The sequence below is a fragment of the Nannospalax galili genome, unplaced genomic scaffold, assembly GCF_000622305.1.
Source record: "Nannospalax galili isolate Female #2095 unplaced genomic scaffold, S.galili_v1.0 scaffold153, whole genome shotgun sequence".
In the NCBI taxonomy this organism is placed as follows: domain Eukaryota; kingdom Metazoa; phylum Chordata; class Mammalia; order Rodentia; family Spalacidae; genus Nannospalax; species Nannospalax galili.
The window spans coordinates 138,294-159,987 of NW_008333469.1; the positions used below are offsets into that span (position 1 = coordinate 138,294).

Here is a 21,694-nt window from a genome sequence, read left to right on the forward strand (position 1 = left end):
CTTCTTTGGAGATTTCTTGGAAATTAGATCTGCTAGCAATAAATTTTCTTCAAGTCTCCAGGCTTTGAACTCCTCCTCATGCCATTTCAAATAAGTTCAGCTCTCTTGAGGCATGTACCAGAGTTCTCTGCCTTTATGGACTGTATCCCTGGGCCAAATATTTGAGCTGCTCCTCCTTCTCCTGAGCAAATTTGGAAGTCAGTGGTCTTCTCCACTTGCTTCTGCCAGCATGAAAACTCCACCTGAGGATTAGGAGCGATGGAGCTGGAACTGATCTGAAAGCAACCTCCCCTGAAGACTAGCTCTATAGCTTTGGAGGGCACTATGAAAGCTGGTAAGGGAGAACATCAATCAATGGTCCAATCCCAGTGTCAAGGCCTAATAACCACATTAATGACTGGCACAGCAAACAACATTGGTGCAGTAGTGGTACTTTTATCTTGGGATTAATCAAGAGCTAGCTAATTGTACTTAAGGCCCACTCAATGGGAGGAAACTCATGAGTGGTACTATAAACAGCCAAATACACATAGCTGGAGAGGTCATAAATCTTAGAGAAAACCCCAAGGCTGTCACATCCCTAGACAAATGTAATTTCTTACTATGTACAAAATATGGATCCTTAAGTTTACAGACAAATATGCCAGTCACCACTCATCAAAGAAGCTTTTTTTCAACAGTACGAGATTATTACAGAGTCCCACAACTTGTTATACAAGTGGGTATATTAAAATTTACCCACCCAGGGATCAGGGACCATTGTGGAAGAGGGGGCAGAAAGATTGTGAGAGACAGGGAGGAGGTGCATGACCTACAGACTCCTAAGACCCTTCTTATATGAACCGACAGCAATGCACAGGACCCATGCAAACTCAAGCAGACAAAAACCCAGAATAATTGGCAGCTGATTATTTCTGAGAAAGAACTGATCTTCTTAAAGGACCCCTCTAGATAGGCTGACTAGACCTCAATGGATGAATTTGCACTAAGTTGACATGATAAGGCCTTAACACAAATGACAGAATGTATGAATTCCAGTGGGGTAGGAGCTATTGATGGGTGCCAGTGGGGAAGGGGGTATAAAGGTGATTAAAATGTTCTGTATGAAATACACAAAAATTCAATAAAAAAATTAAAAAACAAAGGGCGTGGTGGTACACGCCTTTAATCCCTGCACTCAGGAGGCAGAGACAGGCGGATCTCTGTGAGTTCAAGGCCAGCCTGGTCTACTAGTGAGTTCCAGGACAGCTGGGGCTACAGGGAGACCCTGTCTCAAAAGCACCAAAAATAAAAACAAAAAAAAAAAACAAAAAGTGAAAATAAAAATCCAGAAAAAGCAATTCTCTTATCAACATAAATAAACCTGAATTCTGTTAAGTAGACCCTTATTTCAATCTATTCAAGTTTCAAAATATGCATCTTGAATTTAGAATCTATAGTGTTTAAATTATTTCAGTACATAATCATCACTTGATTTTAATTATAATTGAAAAAGTAATTCAGTCTGAGTACTGGGTACCATATTTATAGCAGTCGTATGTTATGTGTCCTACAATGGCCATTAAGGACTGAGTCAGGCTTCTGATTAGCACTACTGGGAGCAGAGATGGGTCCTCCGGGAGGTCTTTCAGTTATTTACTACATAGCTTCAAAGGAGATTCAGAGATGCAGACCTTCTTGTTTTCCTTTGCATCTTGGACAAATGGTGGTTGGTTGGCTCTGTCATAAGTGCCCTGTACATATGTTGAGTCTCCATAGACCTCAGGGCAATGTGGCCACAGTCAAACTGCAAGCAAAAACCTCACCTTTAGTCACCCTCTCCCTCTTGCACATATTCTCTCTTTCCTTATGATTTTCTGAGGTACATTCTTAATATGTATCCCAGGATGGCCTGGAAATCGTGATCCTTCTGTCTCCATTTTACCCACAGCTGGGATTACAGGCACCACACCCAACACATTTTCTCTTCATAACCTGATTATCTCAAGTATTTGTTTTGGTGACAGATCACTAACATAGCCTGTATCATGAATAATTATAGTGTTGAAGGGCTTTATGTTTATTATTATTATTATTATTTGATGTTTTTGAGACAGGGTTTCCCTGTAGTGGGGGCTGGCCTGGAACTCATTATGTAGACCAGGCTGGCCTTGAACTAACAGAGCTCCGCCTTCCTCTGCTGGGATTAAAGGCGTGTGCCACAACGCCCGGCATAGTATTGAAGTTTTAAAAGCATTTTAACACAGAATGGTTTTCTCTACACCTGATTCTTTTACTGTTATTCTTCGGTTGATCCATGGGGATTTGTAAACATTTCTATTAGCTAAGAATATATTTCTATGTTGTATATATACAAAAAGTGTGTGGGTAGTCATTGTGTTTTGGGTCTCATATTATCACTGTTCTGGTACTTTGTATAGTTCTTACATATAAGTTTTTTAAAGTTTTCTGAATTAGTAGTTTGATTGCTTTGCTTATAGCATATTGTACTGAAATGTGTTTTTGTTATCACAAAGATAGTGATATCCAGGAAGAAATAGATGTTGTTAAAGATCTAAAAAATAATAATAATAATAATAATATCCTGCCTCCTCATCAAAGCTGCTCCAACCGGCCCAAATCTGAAAATCATTTCATATGTTCTATAGCCCATGGAAATGATTTTTAAACATCAAATGGTTTCAAGATCTCTTTGAATCAAATATTTGAAGGTTCTGGTTAGGACATCCTGACCAGCCCTCCCACTAGCACAATTCACTGTAAACCCTTTGAATAGTTGTTGATTATTCATTTCCCTGAACAGAGCAGTTTCAGTTTCACATTACTCTCACCCATTGTAAAAGTTACAGTGCTTTTCCGTATTTAATTACTTGGGGGAACTCCAGAAAGCCTCCCAGCATCAGAGGAGGAAATAAAAGGCAAGGAAAAGAGCCAGTCCACCCACACTGAGCAGCAAGAGCAGGTAAGAAGGGTCTCTTCTCTTTCCAACGCCCCTTCTGTCTCTGGGGAATTCTGCTGTGGAGACATGGGGACAGAAGGCTTGACCAGGATTATAAAGCAGTTATGAGAGTTAATTCATTTTCTTAAAGATTGCTGGGGAAGGGCAGTATTGGAGTTGTTTCTGACTGAGTTCTTGATTTTGAATTGCTTAAAATTTTATATAAAGCATTCAGTGAGAGAAAGGATTTTAAAAATTACTTGGAAGAGGAAAGGCTGCACCTGAGCAATGAATGGGGTGAGATAGAATCAGATGAAATCCTGGGTGGTTTTATCAGGATAGTAGGTTTCTAAGTGCCAGTACTGGGCTTACTTTGAGTTAGAGACCAGCAGACATGTGACTGAACCAAGGGTGGGAAACATTAGGATTGTCTTTCTCTGTGTTCACAGTGTCTCTGATGATGAGGGACACTCTCAGTAATAGAGCTTACTCAGTACTGCTCCTATTGAAGGGCTGCCTGTGGGTTATTTTCATGAGGAAAGACAGAGTGAGATGTATGGTAAAGAGTCAGCCAGGCTGTAAAGGACAAAGAGAGAGACTAGAAGGTTGATGCAAAAATATAACTATGCCTTTAATCCCAGCACTTGGGAGGCAGAGGTAGGTGGATTTCTGTGAGTTCGAGGCCAGCCTGGTCTACATAGTGAGTTCCAGGACAGCTGGGGCTACAGGGAGACCCTGTCTCAAAAAGGCCAAAAAGAAAACATATAGATATATAGATATAAAATCTCAAAAGGAATAAGAAAAGGTTTACTCTGGAGTCAAATGTGAGTGACCTCGGTCCTGGAACACAGATTCAGGGTAACCCAAACACCAAGCAACTTGGCAAGTTTCATGAAGTTTTTATAGTAACACAACAAAGAAAGTCATAAATCAATGTACTTTTAAAGTATGTTGGTGGGAGGAGGTTACAGAAGAGTGAGGTAGTCTGCTACAGACTTAGATGTTAACTAATAATGTTCTTAGCCTTTGGGTTGGTGAAAGCCAGGGTCTGTTTGTACATTCCAAAAAGATTTTACCCGACCACAGCAAGGTTGAGTCAAACACAGAGGTGGGCGATGAGTGACTGTGAAAGGACTAAAGACAGCCCAAGACGATTTCGCTCCAGGCTTGGGATATTCCAGCTCTCCACAATAACAATTCTAATCAGTCGGTCAGTCTTGTAGATTCATTAACACAGCTATGGCTTCTTCCCGGAACTTCAGCTCAGAACTGAAACCGAGAGTCAAAGAAGATCAGGAAAGCAACATGCTGAACTTGGCTTCCAAGGCAATTTCCCCTTCAGTAAGGCAGCCTCGCTCATTTCTAGTGCCTGCTCCCTCCTTACCCCTAGCCTGCTCCTGCAGGGGTCAGACCCAGGACTAAAGGCAGGTCTCTGTCTACTCTGACTCCTCCCTACCAGTCCCTCAGACTTTGCTTTCTGGAAAACAGCCCCCACCTCCCCTGAACTCCTGGCCAGATGCCAGCCTCACCCCTCCCTTCTCTTCTGGTAACTGCTCTCCATTATCAGCTCCTGTCCCCTGCCTCCCTCAATCTTTCTCTCCTCCCATTTCCCCTTTTTCATCTCTACCAAATGGAAAAACAAAACAGAAAAATCCCAGGAAATATAGGTTTTTCTTTGGACGACTTCCTGCCTAGCTCTCTTGTCTGCTCCCCAATTTTTTACTCTTGATGTCATGGTTGTGTTTGTTTTTAACTACATCCCGTATTTGCAATGATGTGCTCAGATCCTGTTGTGTTTATATCCATTGACTGTGTAGCTAATGAAGTTTAAGTTTCAGAGTGCTGATCTTTCACACACACCCTCCATGTCCTTAGAAAGTATCTCAATGTCACTTATTGTCATAAATTTTGAAAAACAAAAAATATTACACTGATTCTTTAATGGCAATGTAAGTAGTTCTGTGAATGGAGGCTCATGCCAGTAAAATTAATACAGTTACTTGGGTGGGAGAAAGGAACACAATGAAAAATCCCTAGAAATTATCCTAAGAATACACATCAAACAATGAAGCTTTTATTCAAAGGGATCTTTATTATAAGAATGAATGAATGAATAAATCAATACTTAATGGATTACATAGAGCTGGAATAGAAAATAAATTCCACAAATATGATTCTGTTTCCCACTTGTTGTCTAGTATAAAATTTTCAATAAGGAAACATTTCAGTGCTAAACTGAATGGGATGTTGGGTTGTGAGCAGTGGGCTATGAAGCTGCTGCCACAACATTTTAAATGAAATTCTTTAGTGGTGATATTTTTATAACTTTCTAAAATTCTACAGGCTTTCCATTATCTACCTCACTGATACACACAACGCTGTCATGCATTTGGGAGAATTTTATGACTCCACCTCCTAAGTACAATGACTGAGATTCTAATCCATCTCATTTCTTCCTTTGTAAATAGGAGACAAGCCTGGACAATGGCCTCAGAGATCCACATGCCAGAACCCATGTGCCTCATAGGGAATGTGAACGGCCAGCTGATAGCCAACCAGGAGGCCCTGGGGATCCTGTCTGCCATCAAGCAGCCTGTGGTGGTGGTGGCCATCGTGGGCCTCTACCGCACGGGCAAATCCTACCTGATGAACAAGCTGGCTGGGAAGAAAACAGGTGAGTGCCACCAGCAGAGCCCTGTCCAGTCCCCTCTGTCTGCCCACGCTGTGAGCATTCAGCATAGACGTGTGCAGAATGTAATATTCCACTCACAGTTGGACTCATTTTTGTAGTTATTGTTGTTTTGCTTGTTTGCTTTTGAGACATGGTCTTGTTATGTACCACATTTTCCCTGAACTGAGTGTGTAGTCGAGGCCGGTCCTGAACTTACGATTCTCTACCTCAGCCTCCAGAGTGCTGGAATTGCAAGGTTATACAACTATATTTCGCTTTTAATTTCCCTTGTGAAGCCCCAGATGAGAGTTCCCTGAGCTCTGAGCCAAAATAAACTCTTTCTTTCTTAACTTGCTTCTTGATCACATCAATGCAAAAAGTAACATAGCCTGGAATAACGGAACGCATGGACCCAAACAGATATTTTTATACTCAGATTTAAATGAGCATTATTCATAGAGCCCAAAGTGTCTCCTTACAGATGAGATGAGTGAAGAAGCAAATTGTTACACACGTCTAATTACTGAACTTTAAAAAGGTGGGTGTGAGGGGTGTGAATATGGGTGTGTGTGTGTCTAACAAAGACAAATCTTAAAGGTATCATGCTAGATGAAGGAAGCCAGTCTCACACACACACACACATACACACGCACGCACACACACACACACACACACACACACACACAAATCTTGTACAAGTACGCCTATATGACAGTCCTAGAACAGTCAATTTGAAAGCTCGGGATGTAGAATAATGGAATAGGAATGGGCAACAGATGGATGCAGAGGATTTATTTCTCTGGGGGAAAATGTGATAATTTTACAGGTATATGTAAATTTACTTAATTCCACAGAACTTTACACTCAGAAATAAATCTAAAGGTAAATTTTGTGTTACATGATTAACAGTAAAAAAAAAAATCCAGTACATATAATACAGATTGAAAATTCTTTTACATTAAAGACTAGTAGAAACATGACATTATTTTTCTCATCAATGTGATCAAGTATCTGGCAGAATCAAATTAAAGAATGAAGAATTTACTTTGATTCATGGTTCAGAGGATATCAGTCCATCATGGAAGGGAAGACATGACTTTGTGGCTCCATCCATGGTGGTGGAAGTAGGATTGTCCATAGCACAGCTGACCAGGAAGCAGCAAGCACAGGGCCACAGCAAGGCCAGCATTACTCTTCAAAGGTCCACCCCTCTGCCAACTAGGTCCTGCCTCCCAAAGGTTGCACATCCTCAGAACAGCACCCCCAACTGGGGACCAAGTGCTCAAATACATGAGAGTTTGGTGGACAGTTCACATTCAAACCGAAACATCCCGCTCCTGTCCCCCCATGGGCTCATGACCATCTCACAATGCAAAATGCATTGGGTCCAACTTCAAAAGTCTACACAATCTTACAGTTTTAGCACTATTTAAAGTACAAATTCTCCCCCGAGACTGAAGGCAAATTTTTGCAAAATCAAAATGTAAGTCACATACTTCCAATATACAATAGCACAGAATAAACATTCCCATTCCAAAAGGGATGGACAGGAATGTAAGAACATGCTAAAACAAGACCAAAACCCCACAGAGCCAACACCAAACCCCAGAGTTCTTTGCCCTGCATACAGGTGACATCATCTCTAGGCTCCATCAGCTTGTCCTGCTGGACACAGCACACCTGGGCTCTCTCTAGGGTCAGGTCCACTCACTGACTCCAGCTTTCCTCAGTGGACATCCCACAGCCCTGGCATCTCCCACATCCTTAGATCTCCATTGCAACTTAGGCTTTACCTCCATAGCTTCACACACAGCATGCTTACAGTTCCATACAGAGAAACTGAGCCTGCTATACTTATTTTTTCCTGGAACGTTGGTCTAAGTCTTGATTAGCCTTGTGACTCTTGTATTCTGCATACCTGAAAAATTAATTTCTGTTATGTTTCTTACCAAGTACTAGCTTGGTCTCAGTAAGCTCTCCTGATCTTGAGTATGTTAATATTTAATCTCACTGTCTTGAAGCCCCTTGCTACTAAATATCTGCTTTCTCTTCTCTCCTGTTTTACAGGCTTCTCTCTGGGCTCCACTGTGCAGTCTCACACCAAAGGAATCTGGATGTGGTGTGTGCCCCATCCCCAGAGGTCAGACCGCACTCTAGTTCTGCTTGACACGGAGGGCCTGGGAGACGTCGAGAAAGTAAGAATTGGGAACTCATTTGAAATCCACTCATCTCTAAATATTCTCTCCACTGTGTTCTAAACACTGTGTAGTTTAAATTTTTTTGCATTTATTTGTGTGTTTGTGTGTGTGAATGCAAGCATATGCCATGATGTGTGTGCTGAAACACACGTGAAATGTTTAGAGGACAACTTGGGAAAGTCAGTTCTCTTTCCCACCATGTGGGTTCTGGAGACTGAACTCATACCATTAGGCTTGGCAGCAAGCACCTTTACCCACTGATCCATCTCGCCAGCCCAGTAGGTTTGTCTAGATTTGGTTCAAGACAGAGTCTCCCTATAGCACCTGCTGGCCTGGAGCTCACTATGTAGACTAGTCTGGCCTTAATCTTACAAAGATCCACCTGCCTCTGCCTCCTAAATGCTGGGATTAAAGGCATGTGACACCATGCTGGGACCCATAAGGAATTTCCCAAGTATAAGGAGGAGCATGCTATTAAGGAGGCTGTACCGAGAGTGGGGCTTGAACCCACACAGACTCTGTCTATTGGATCTTAAGTCCAACACCTTAACCACTCAGCCATCCCAGTGACATAAAGATTATTTTTATTTTATGTGTATGAGTGCTTTGCCTGCATGTACGTATGTATACCACATAACTGGAGTTACAGATGGTTGTGAGCCACCATGTGGATGCTGGGAACTGAATCTGGGTTCTCTGCAAGAGCAGCCAGGGCTCTTAACCACTGAGCCACCTCTCTAGTCCCTTTAGTAGTTTTTAAATAAGAGCTTGAACTTCATCATAATATAGTTTTTCATTCTTATCTACATTACATGTGACTAAGTTTTACCACCAGAGATGAGGAAAATAGCCAGAAGACAGGATCATTGAACAACAGGATGGTTAGTCTACAGGATTTCAACTTCTACCAGGCTAAGCAGCACTAGTAAGAATCAGTGCCAACCAAAAATACAAATCAAAAAAGCATTCAACTTCAAGTCCTATAGGCAATCACTTGTGGGGTTTTGTTGTTGTTTAGTACCTTGCATAGGTTGCAAAGGTTTTTCTCTAATAATTTCAAAAAAAAAAAAACCCTCTAATTAAATGAGTATATTTTACACCTGCTGATCTGAAAATTTACATAGGAACAAAACGTACCCCTGACACACGTGTTCTGATTTCCAGGGTGACAACCAGAATGACTGCTGGATCTTTGCCCTGGCAATACTTCTGAGCAGTACCTTTGTGTACAATAGCATGGGAACCATCAACCAGCAGGCCCTGGACCAACTGCAGTATCCTTTTTGTAATCCACAGCAGCAAAGTCAGTGGGGGAAATTTACCTTCATGAACCAGCTCCCTGACTCTAGGTCTTGGTAAAAACAACATAAAAAGAGAAAATATAAAAAGTACCTTAAGTACAGGAGGACTCGTGTACCTACGGAAGTATTAGAATCAAAGACAAAATGAAGGTTTGGGACTATGTGGAACTAATACAGGATAGGGCCCCACAAGCTTCTGTTGTTATTTCAAAGGTTTTCCTTAATTAGCTGCTCAGCTATGTGACCGAGCTGACGGAGAAAATCAGAACAAGATCCTCCCCTGACCAGAATGAGGTGGCTGATGACTCAGCTGAATTTGTGGGTTTCTTCCCTGACTTCGTGTGGACTCTGAGAGACTTCTCCCTGGAGCTGAACGTAGACGGGAAATCTGTGTCAGCAGATGAGTACCTAGAGAATTCCTTGAAGCTGATTTCAGGTAACTGATGCAGTCAGTAAATGGGGATGTCAAAACACTAAGAATCTGGGGCTGGAGAGATGACTCAAGGTTAAGAGTTCTGGCTGCTCTTGTAGAAGACCCAGGTTCAGTTCCTGGCACCCACATGGTAGCTAACAACCATCTATAACTCAAGTTTCAGAGGCTCTGATGCCCTCTTCCGGCCTCCTCAGGCATTGAATGACATAGGTGTGCTTACATACATGTAGGCAAAACCCTCATATACATAAAATAAAAATAAATCAGTAAATACAATTTTTAACACTAAGAATCCACATTTTATACATCTCTATAGTTTTCTTACATCTCCAGCTTTCTTATTTCTTCTAGCTGGATAGTTGTAGGAATTAATGCTTAATATCTGACTTAATAGATTTTACTCTGAACATTTTCTCCTTTGTTTTAAGAACAAACTTATTTGTCTTTCACTTTTCCCTTTACTATGATTAGGTTGATTTTATTTCCCAGCTTAGGACTTGCTTGGTACCTAAATATAAAGTACAATGAATATATATTTGAGAAAAATAGATTTAAAGTATTAACAGTATCCTAACCCAAGTGTTAGGAAATTATGACCCCCACACAAATGATGGCCTTCCAAGTGTCTTTGGAAATTGAATAATTCTATGCCAATAGTTCACATATTGTCTGTGGGCATGGTCAAGCTACACTGAGTTGAGAACTTAGAAACTAAGCCACATGGCCTGCAAAGTCTCACAGATACAGTATTTAGCCCTTTAAACAAACTATTTACAAGTTCTTTAAGTAGACGCATTCCTCTTTTTGTTTGTTTTGTTTGAGTTTGGGGGGGTTGTTTTGTTTTGTTTGGGGATTGCTTTGTTTTGTTTTGTTTGCTTTGTTTGTTTTGTTTTGTTTTGTTTTGTTTGTTTGTTACAGAGTCTCACTATTTGACCCAAACTGACCTGAGACTTAAAGTCCTCTCGCCTCAGCTACCAGAGTGCTAGGATTACTGGCATAAATCCCCAAATAATAGATAGATGTATTTGGGGCTGAAGAAATGGCTCCATGATTAAGAGCAGTGGCTGCTCTTGTAGAGGACTCGGGTTCTGTACCCAGCACCTACATGGCAGCTAACAACGATCTGTAACTCCAGTTCCAGGGATCTGACACCCTCTTCTGGCCTCCATGGGCATTGCACATACCTGACGCATTTACATACATGCAGGCAGTAAACTCAAACACATTAAATAAAAATAAATAAATAAATAAATATAAAATTCACCTTCCAAGTCCTGGCTGAAAATCCCTTACTTTCTCTTCCTCTAGGTAACAGCCAAAAAGAAAAAAAGCTGAATCTTCCCCGGCTCTGTATCCGTAAGTTCTTCCCAAAGAAGAAATGCTTTGTGTTTGAGCGGCCAGCATCTGGAAAGAAGCTTAAGAGACTGGATTCACTGCAGGATGGTGACCTGGATTCCGACTTCCTGGAACAAGTGGCAGAGTTCTGTTCTTACATCTTCACCTGTTCCAAGACTAAAACTCTTTCCGGAGGCATCAAGGTCAACGGACCCCGTGAGTCCCCTCCCAGTCCCTCTGCTCATAGCAGTGACCTGGTTCAGCTTTGGAAAACCTTAAACCTATCAGCACTGTTGTCCTAGGTTTTAGATGGTACCAACGTTTATAAAAAACATCAATCAAACTTTCTTGATGTGAAAAGAGAAAAGGGAAAAGGGGGGGGGTATTACTTAAAATTACCCTGATAAAGTAGACCTACCGTCACCTATAAGAGAGCCACTAAAAAAAGTATGGATGTTTAAATGTAAATTAAAATGAAGTCATATGAGTCTATTTCAATGATTCTACATCTAACTAGTAACTGTCAGGTTAGCATACACAGATGTTTTCTTGGACAGTACTACTTATTTTAATCAACCAAACGAAGAACTCCTGACTGGGATAGCATGTCTTGTTTGAGGAATTAGAATGATAATCTCACTATGGACAGGGCTGGTGATCCAGAATAAATGAGACGAATGGATGCTGTTCTCTTGGTGCTTGGGTTAAAATGGACACAGACATTTAATAGGCACAGGTCTGTGTGACCTAGGTTCAGTGTTCTTAGCCTTTGGTGTTGGCATCATGGGAGGATCTTGCCAAAGAGGAAAGTCTAATTCCATCAATATGGGGTAGAGGTTGAGATCCTTCATGCTTAAGATACTTCCAAGTGATGTTAAGAACACTGATGATCTGAGGCATCAGTGATTAATTGGCATGCCCAGAGTTACACAGCATTCCATCTGCAGCAAACATCATCACCTCTTCCCTATTTATAGGACTACAGAGCCTGGTGGAGACCTACGTCAATGCCATCAGCAGTGGGGAACTGCCCTGTATGGAGAATGCAGTCCTGGCTTTGTCTCAGATAGAAAACGCAGCTGCAGTGCAAAAGGCCATTGCCTACTATGACCAGCAGATGGGCCAGAAGGTGCAGCTGCCCACAGAAACCCTCCAGGAGCTGCTGGACCTGCACAGGACCTGTGAGAAAGAAGCCATCGAGATCTTCATTAAAAATTCCTTCAAAGATATTGACCAAGTGTTTCAAAAGGAACTAGGGGTAAATTTCCTTTCAAGTTTATATGGATCTGGATTTTAGAAGCCAATGTGCTATGAGGAAATGAAATGGGCATTTGAGAGAGGTGATTACTTTATTATCATAGAAAGCTTTAAAGCATTTCTTCTGTCACAAATAAGCTAATGATATTCCCCTTTATTGAATTAAATGTTCAAAAGTAACGGATGCTTCTGATCAAATTACATGCTCAGTGCTAGATCGAGTTGATATTCAAGCCAACAGCAAAGAAAAATTTAGCCTTGGCTATCTAAGGCTAACTAATGTTGAATCATGCTTATTTTATGTGCCTTCCTTGGTCCAATTTGAAAAAGTAGTTTACCTCTAAAAGTCTAAATCTCTACTCCAAACTTCACCACCAAAGAGAAAGACATGACTTTAGTAAAAGGTTGCGATCAGGGGAAGGGATATGGTCATTGACGTGCTTGTAAGTTTTCTTTTATGTGTTTTGACTTTATGTTTGTGCTTGTTTTGAGAAGTGTTGCAAGAAGAAATTCTAAACTCGGACCTCTTTTCCTTCTTAATTTTTTCTTTTCATTTTTGTATTTAAGACCAAGCTAGAAATAAAGAGAGAAGAATTCTACCAAAAGAATCTACAGGCATCCTCAGACCGTTGCTCAGCTCTGCTCCGGGAGATTTTCAGACCACTAGAGGAAGATGTGAAGCAGGGCATTTATTCCAAACCAGGGGGCTATCGTCTTTTTATTCAGGAGATGCAAGAGTTGAAGAAAGAGTACTATAAGGAACCCAGGAAGGGGATTCAGGTAAACAAGACCGTCTGTGTTTTCTGGGAAGTTGCTAGCATCCTCCTCAAACAGCAGTGTGTCCAAGCATCACTGCAGAGAGGGGCCTTGCTGTTTGCATATCCATCACACATTGAGTCACCAACACAAAAATGAAGACCATCATAGTAGGTATACCCTGATTACTCATCAGAGAGAGTACACTCACTTAAAAGTTGAGTTACAAATTGATGACATTAACCATTGAGTATGACTGTCATCCACTTAAAGTTTTTGTGTTGCAAAGGACCCAATGATAGTCCCTTAAACAAAACTCATAATTCATCAGTTTGGGCTTCAAAGTCACTTTAAAAGACACCTGGGTCCAGTGATAATCATCATGTGTCTCTCTGTCCATTGCTCTTTCTCATCCTCACACTGCCTTCCCTTTCTTACTCACTCTGATAATTTCTTTTCTCCATGAGGGCTTGTGTCTACCACAGCACCATTAACTCCAAAGTTAGAGCCCTCTGCCTAAAAGGACAGACTCTCTTTTTCCAACACAAGTCTCCAATAAATGACATTGCTCAGTGGGGTTCAACGTGAAGCATATGCCTGTTCCTGTGACAGGGAATCTTAGCTACCAGGCCTACCAGACCTAAGAGGCACAATTGGAGAAAAAGAGGGTAGACAGGTAGACAGGTACAAATGCTTACAGTCATGTCCTGCTGTTAACTTCATGTTGTCTGGACTCTAAGGCAGAAGAAGCTCTGCAGAAGTTTTTACAGTCCAAGGAAGATTTGACTGATGCAATTCTGCAGACAGACCAGAGTCTCACAGAAAAGGAGAAAGAGATTGAAGGTGAGGGACAGCTTAAGAGACTACATGACCTCAAAAGCTCTTAAAATCTGAACTTCCTTGTAAACCTGGAACCATAAACCAGAAAGAACAAAGATGTGTCTTGCTTGCTGGCATCAAACCTGAGTAGTATGTGTGATGTCCACAGCAGCAACAGCAAGTAAGCCCACGAGGAAGCAACTCGGCACCTCACACTTTCCTTCTTCCTTTTCCTTCTCAGTGGAACGTGTGAAGGCTGAAGCTGCACAAGCTACAGCAAAACTGCTAGAGGAAATGCAAAAGAAGAATGAGCAGTTGATGAAAGAGAAAGAGAAGAGCTACCAGGAACATGTGAAGCAGTTGACTGAGAAGATGGAGAAGGAGCAGGCCCAGCTAAGGAAAGAGCAAGCAAGGATCATTGAGCACAAACTTCAGGTATTTCAACATTCCACCTTCTACATTTTCTTCATTTTTAAATTTTTAGAAATTATGTGTATATGTGTGTGAGAGAGCTTTTATACATGTGTGTGGTGCCTAAGGAGGCCAAAAGAGGGGGTCAGATATCCTGGAGGTGGAGTTATAGGTGATTGTGAGCTGCCTGACATCATGGGAGCTAGGAAGCAATCTCAGGTCCTCCGCAAGAACAGCGTAATACACACACATGTATACATATGATAAAATAATAGAATATTATATAATTATATAATAAAATGTTATGTGTTTTATATATTAACATATATATATACTAACATTTATAAGATCCTACAGATGTTAAAATATCTGTGTCATCTTTACCACATGGTGGAATCCACATTATTCTTTCTCTGTCTCACCTGGTATAAGTTTATCCCTAAGAGTGACTGTAAGGAGACTCCTTAACCCTCACACCTGTGTGATAGTCTATCCCTTCTGCTTCTACTCCCAATTTGTATTCAGAGCCTGGGACTCTGATTTCCTAACCTATCACTTGCCACCCACGCTATCAAGTTGTGAAAGGTTACACTAAATTTCTTTGTGTGTGTGTGTGTGTGTGTGTGTGTGTGTGTGCACGCGCGTGCGTGTGCATGTGTGTGTATACACATGTGGGTATGAGTGCACTTGCACATGCATGTGAAGGCCACAGGTCTACTTTAGCTATCTTCGTTGATGACTCTCTACCTTATTTTTTGAGACAAGGTCTCTCTGAGAACCGGAAGCTCATCGGTTGGATTAGACTGGCTAGCCAATGAATTCCAGGGACCCATCTGTATCCACTTTCCCAGCACTAGGATTACAGACAGACACTGCTGCACCCAGCTTTTATGTGGGTGCTGGGGATCCAAACTCAGATCCTCATGTGTATGTAGCAGGCACGTTACTGACCAAGCATCTCCTGAGCTCCTAGACTAAATTTTTAATCTAAATTCAGAGACTTCATCATATTTTCAGAATACTTTATTTCTGGGTTACATATTTATATAAGATGATATGTGTGGGGGTAGATATATTAAAGTCTATAATACTAAAATTTGAAGCCAAACATATGATTAAGCTTGCCTACACAAGTTATAGACAATTAATGAGAAAAAAAATGATATTGGACATTAAACATTTCCCTGTACCTCAGGGAGACTATTTCTTAGCTAAAGGAACCTCCACCAGAAGTAATTAGAATTCATATGCCCAGGAAAAAGTGGTAATTAGAATTCATATGCCCAAGTAAAAAAAAATTGGGGGGAGGGGTAGTTAAAAAAAGGAAACCTTTGAATATTCAATTTTACTTGTGAACAAAAATGAGTTTAAAGTATAATAATAACTAAGGATAAAGTTTTATTGAAGAATTAATTAAAAACTAATTCCTATTATAATTAATGGAACATAGGGATCTACTCAATGATACAATGTATTGTTTCCACTTGTCACCTTTTAGGAACAGGCCCGACTGCTAAATGAGGGATTCCAAAAGGAGAGCAGGAGACTTCAAGATGAGATAAACAATCTCCAGAGACGGAAGACAAGAGGACCCAAATGCGTCATAAGCTGAACACCTAAAGAATAGAGATGTCCTGTCAATCTTTTTCTTATTTCATTTTATGTGTATGAGTGTATTGCCTGTGTGTATATAAGTGCATCTGTGTTGTGCAATGTCCATGGAGGCCGGAAGAGGGCATCAGATCCCCTGGAACTGGAGTTATGGATGCTTTGTAGCCACCATGTGGGTGCTGAGAGTTGGACTCAGGTCCTCTGCAAGAGCAGCCAGTGCGCTTAACCACTGAGCCATCTCTCCAGCCCCTGTCCTGTCATTCTTTATTCAGAGCTAATAGAGTTTAGAATTTGGAACAAGTGTCACTCCAGTTGATAATGACTGGGTCCTGCATCAGAATACTAGAACCTGCAAAGGCATGTGATGCAATCATTGAAATCATATGTATCTTCCTTAAAAGAATGTACAACAAGGTCATCCGTGACATCTCTATCATTAGGAGGTGTATCAACAGCAGCACTCAGTAGAAAGTTATTTTTCCAGATGAGTACCAGGAGACAGATGGCCATAGCACGGTGTTACATATATAAATAGAATTAAGAACCAAGCTGGTCAAGTGTGCAATGGGTCTCAGGAGCAGGAACCACCATCCCCATTTCTCACTGAAGACAATGTACAGTTCTCCATTATATCAAAATTGCTCATCTTCTGAGAAATGGTGTGATTTGTGAACACTGTCAATAGATAACCCTCACCAATATGCTCCATTGTAAAGCAAGACACCTGTGTAGAGATCCAGACTCCACAGTCTCCAAAGAGGATGGAAGAAACCATTAACAGGACAAGAAGCTGGATCCCAAATAAATGAGCTAAAGGAAACATTCCCTCTTGTTTATCTAGATTGTAACTGTAATGGACGCTTCCAAACTTTAGATTATACAGTAACACAATGACAGTTACCCATGATGTACAGTGATGTGTAATTTGAAAGATGGACTTTAAATGTTAGAAAACAAAGCTACTTTGATGATGTGTCTGTAATCATAAACTTATACTCTTTTCCTGCTATTAGGAGATATATTTTAAATCCTGTTGATTTTCCCCAAAGAGAGTGTAGATTCTTTTTTCCATATTTTGACCAATAAAATTTTTCTCTGATTATCATAGAGTATACATAAACTATATCTGAATTGCCACAAGTGCAAGGTTAGTGACGGACATCTTTTAAACATCTTAAGAACTACTTTGGGGGATGGCTCCGTGGGTAAAGTGCTTGCTGTGCAAGCATGAGGACCTAAATTGGTACCCCCAGCACTTACATAATAAGCCAGGCATAGAGGTGCATACCTGTAACCCTAGTGCTGAGGTTGGGGCAGAGTAGCCAGGAGTATCACCAGGGCTTGGCTGCCAACCAGTCTTGCCAATAGGTAAGTTCCAAGTTCAGTGAGAGACCCTGTCTTATAAAATAAGGTGGAGATCCACATTCCTCCAGCGATAGGCTGATGGTGAAGGAGATTGGAGAATGGAGGATTGCCAGATGTTGGGCAGCAGTTTCAACCTTCTCTAAGTGGCTGCATTCCACAACCCCTTCCCCTAATTTCCCAGGTTGTCCATGGCATTGACTTTGCCTCTGTGTTAGGTGCCGATACCAGTCGACCATGTTGAACAGCACCTGAAAGGGGGAGTGAGGATGAAAGAAAAATAAGAGACAGAGAAAGATACGTAGGAGGACTGTCAGTAGAGACCGCAGCCCCGGTTTATTTCAGCTCAGCCTTCTTACACAGCAGAACATCAGACAGCCAGTTTGCTTAGCTGAATTTGCGTCAACAGCTCTTTTTTCCCACCTTTTCCGGAGGGTCAAGGAATGGTCAAATACTTGTTGTGAATGCAACCATTTAACCATCTTCCCTAAAATATCAACACATTCCTCCTGACTTGGCAGAGCAATTCGGTACTTGTGTGCAAAACACACAAACTCTTGAGTCAAAGCAAAACATCATAAAGTAAACAAGCAAGCCTGCCACAGCTCAGTGTACAAAATGGCTGTGCTTATACTAATAGCTCCCAACAGTTGGGCTTATGCTGGGGACAGGAAAAGTCTCTGTCATTTGCAGATTCTGGTCTTAGGAGAATTGATTCTCTAGAACAGACTTCTGACCTCCTGTGAGGGCCACCTGTGGGCTTGACTCCACACATGGTCCTGGGCCCCCAGGCCTTGGTGTTTGACCTCTCGTATTCCTAGGCACCAAGAGGTTTTCCATCATTTTACTATTACTGTTCTACAGCCCCAGTTTACCTTCATCTGTGCCCATAGAAAATGTAAAACACCTCATTGAACTCTGAGAATCTTTTAAAAAAAGAAAGAAAAAGAAAATACTATAATAACTAAACATATAATTCTCAAATTTAAAATATGCAATTGTATTTTAGAATGTAAATTCACAATTCTATATGTGTACTATAATTTTTGAATATTACTTACTGATAAAACTGTACTACCAAGCTTTGAAATTTGTCATTATTGCTGTAGTGGGATTTTGCCATTCACTCCCTTTTCAAATTCTCCAACCTATACAAAGTTTTTCAATATAAACATGTTATTTCTTAAAGAAAGCAATGCTAATAAAATATTTTAAAATGAAGAATAAAGTTGCATTATTCAATAGAAAATGGGCGCAACTGGAGATAACCATATTAAGCAAATAAATGTCAGAAAGACAAATATCATATGTTTTCTCTCATAGGTAGCTCCTAGGTTTTATATAGACACATAAATCATGTATGTATATACTGCATGAAAGTAGAAGTAAAGCTGTCTAGGGAACAAAGGGGCTAACGGAGGGGATAAGGAAGAGTAGAGTGGGAAAGATGGGGGAGAATATGCTAAATCCTAAGATATTTGTGCTCAACAAAGAACATTTTTAAAAATTTCTGTACCCAGATGTCCCTCAGTATGAATTCATCCACTGGAGTCTAGTCAGCCCATCTAAAGTCACTCCCTTAAATTAGATCAACTCTTCTTCACCCAGCAGTAATCAGCTGCCAATGTATTGTATGAAATGCACAAATATTCAATTAAAATATACATTGAGGGGGAAAAAATTCTGACAACTCCATGAGAATGATTTTGACAATTCAGATAAATTGACTAATTTCTCAAAAAGCATAAGGGAGAAAAATCAATCAATTGTCCAACCCCAGCTTTAAAACCTAATAACCCCAACAACTACCAGCACTTACAAAATTCTGTCACTGCAGTGGTGGCACTTTTATCTTGGGGTAATCAACAGCTACCTAATTGGACTTAAAGCCCACTCAATGTGAGGGAACCCATGTGTGGTACTGTAAACATAGCCAAATACACATAGCTGGAGAGAGAGGTCATACATCTTATAGAAAACCCTACATCTGTCACATCCCTAGACAAATGTAATTTCTTCTTTTTTTTTAATTAGAAGAAGCATTTCATTACAACAGCATTAACCTATTCAATAACATTTTTCTGAGCTAGGGTACATCTCTTTCAAAATTGGCTGTACATTTTTAGGTTTACAGATGAATTATTACACTTATACAATCTTTTACTCATTATAAACTCTATAAGACATAAAATTAAATGAGGTTTTAACGTTTAAAAAAAGATCTCCACTTCGTTGTTAAAATACACAGTTTCATACAGAAAAATTCATTTTAAGGCAATTGACATTGAGACGTTTTCACATGCATTTCTAATCTCTGTATATATGACTATTACTGGTCACAGTCGCTTGACAAATGTAATTTCTTATTGTACACTAGATATGGATCCATATATTTACAGACAAATAAATGGATCATCACTCATCAAAGTAGCTTCTTTTCGCAACAGATGGAGACTATTTCAGAGTTCAACAACTGGTCACGCATAGAGAATAAGTGTCTGTGAGATGCCCAGCTCTAAGTGACACATATAGAATGGAACGTCTATACCTAAGGCTCACATAACATAGTGGAACAGTGGTAGAAAGACTACTAGTGCATCTCCCAACTCTCAGTAACAAAGCTTCCGTATACAACAGAGAGCGATGAACCCAGAAGACAACTAGCCAAAGTGTAGAGAATAAGAGACTGCAGAGTGCATGTCCCTGGATAGGACTCCTGTATTAAACCTCATCCACCCAGGGCTCAGGGACCATTTGGAAGAGGGGAAGGAAGGACTGTAAGAGCCAGAGGTGATGCATGACCATAGGAAATAGTCTTCCAGGCTCTGGGAGCTTGTTCATATGAACTTACAGCAATGGTGACAGGATGCACAAGGCCCATGCAAACTCAGTCAGACAAAAACCCAGCATAGAACTGGGGGAATGAGCAGGATGCTCAGCCAAACTATTGGCTCCTGATCGCCACTGGATGAGGGAGAGTTAATCTTCTTTAAGGGAGTGATGCCAGATAAGCTGACCAGGCTCCAGTGGATAAATGCACACCAAGGGTCATCTGGGTATACAAATTTGACTCAATAAGCCTTAATATAGATGACAAAATGCAGAAGATCCTTTCGGGGGGGTCTGTAGATAGGGTGGGGGTCTAAATATGATTAAGATGTGTTGTATGAAATGCACAAAAAAATTCTATAAAAATATATGCTGAGGGCTGGAGAGATGGCTCAGCAGTTAAGAACACTGGTTGTTCTTGCAGAAGACCTGGGTTTGAATCCCAGCACCCACATGGAGGCTAACAACAGTCCATAACTCCAGTTCCAGGGGATCCAACAGCCTCTTCTGACCTCCGTGGGCATTGCACAACACAGGTGTACTTACCTACATGCAGGCAATACATGTATAAAGTAAAATATATTCGCTGAAAAGAAAAAAGAAATGCAGTGAAATGCAGTGAACTCACTGCATTAATTACTTTCCTCATTGCTGCAACAAAATACCTGGAAAAGCAATTTAAGCAAGAAAGGGTTTATTTTGGTTCACAGTTTGGGGAACAGTCCATCATGGTGGGAAAGGGACAGGGGCAGAGTGTGAGGCAGCTGGTCACATTCACAAAGTCAGGAAGCAGAGAGAGAGATGAATGCTGGGCTCCAATTGCTTTCTCCTTTTCATTCAGCCAGAGATTCCAGCACATGGAATGGCGCTGCCCACAGCTAGTGTAGGTCTTCCCACCTCAACTGACCCAATCTAGAAATTCCCTGACAGATACAGGCAGGGGTGTGTCTCCTAGGTGACACACAAGATCCTCCAGATCGCATCAAGTCAACAACCAATATTTACTGAAACACCCACCTAGGGGGAAAAAAAAAAAGGCCACCTGAATTATATCTTCTCAAGAAAGTGGATTTATAGTTTTGAAAATCTGAAAATAGTTTTCCAGATCCAGATGGCTTTGTTTCAGTAAGCACTTACAGAAGAAATAATATGAATTCTACAGTTTCTTTCAGAAAAGACAAGAAAAGGAAAGCTAATTCATTCCATGAAGATAGCGTTGTCCTGATACCAAACTCAAAGACAAATAAGAGAAATCCACAGATCAATATCCTTTATGAATTTAGATGCGAAGCTCCTTTACAAAGTATTAGACAACAAAATCCAGGAATAAACCAAAACAATTTATCTACATTAGGTGGGATTTCTTCTAAGAATAAAGGCTGGAGCATAGAACTGGGAAAATGAACAGTAGACCCCAGTAGTTCCCCAGTGCAGACAAGCACTGGGGAATGGCTGGGGGCACCGACAACATAGTGGACAGTAACAGGGATGACAGAGTATGTGGGCTCTGGGGGGGGTGGCTATGGGAGGGTGCCATTTGGCATGTGGGTATATAGATGAATAAGATGGTTTGGGATGTTCTGTATGAAATATACCCCCCAAAAAAACAAATCACCAAATTAATAAAATGAGTTATAGCCGGGCGTGGTGGCGCACACCTGTAGTCCCAGCACTTGGGAGGCAGAGGCAGGTGGATCTCTGTGGGTTCAAGGCCAGCCTGGTCTACATAGTGAGTTCCAGGACAGCTGGGGCTACAGGGAGACCCTGCTTCAA

At 40.9% G+C, this 21,694-nt stretch overlaps 1 protein-coding gene and 1 non-coding gene across 2 annotated transcripts; one reads left to right on the top strand and one right to left on the bottom strand.

Moving 5' to 3' along the window:
- The first annotated feature begins 2,826 nt into the window (after positions 1-2,826).
- On the top strand, positions 2,827-16,832 carry LOC103730104 (guanylate-binding protein 1). Its single transcript, XM_008828287.3, has 11 exons — positions 2,827-2,962; positions 5,407-5,612; positions 7,677-7,804; positions 8,972-9,081; positions 9,345-9,544; positions 10,850-11,092; positions 11,854-12,134; positions 12,701-12,913; positions 13,630-13,732; positions 13,950-14,143; positions 15,618-16,832. Exons 2-11 carry the CDS (start codon positions 5,423-5,425, stop codon positions 15,729-15,731), a joined length of 1,776 nt encoding a protein of 591 aa, XP_008826509.1. The 5' UTR covers positions 2,827-2,962; positions 5,407-5,422; the 3' UTR covers positions 15,732-16,832.
- Positions 8,294-8,375, bottom strand: Trnal-uaa. The gene has a single exon. It is a non-coding gene; the product is annotated as a tRNA-Leu (tRNA).
- Positions 16,833-21,694: the final 4,862 nt, after the last annotated feature.

What these genes read in the sequence shown, in the direction of transcription:
- LOC103730104 (XM_008828287.3), top strand. Translation starts at nt 5,423, where the DNA reads ATGGCCTCAGAGATCCACATGCCAGAACCCATGTGCCTCATAGGGAAT. An exon ending in GCTGGCTGGGAAGAAAACAG is followed by an intron (nt 5,613 to 7,676) that starts GTGAGTGCCACC and finishes CCTGTTTTACAG; the next exon opens with GCTTCTCTCTGGGCTCCACT. An exon ending in AACCCAGGAAGGGGATTCAG is followed by an intron (nt 12,914 to 13,629) that starts GTAAACAAGACC and finishes CTGGACTCTAAG; the next exon opens with GCAGAAGAAGCTCTGCAGAA.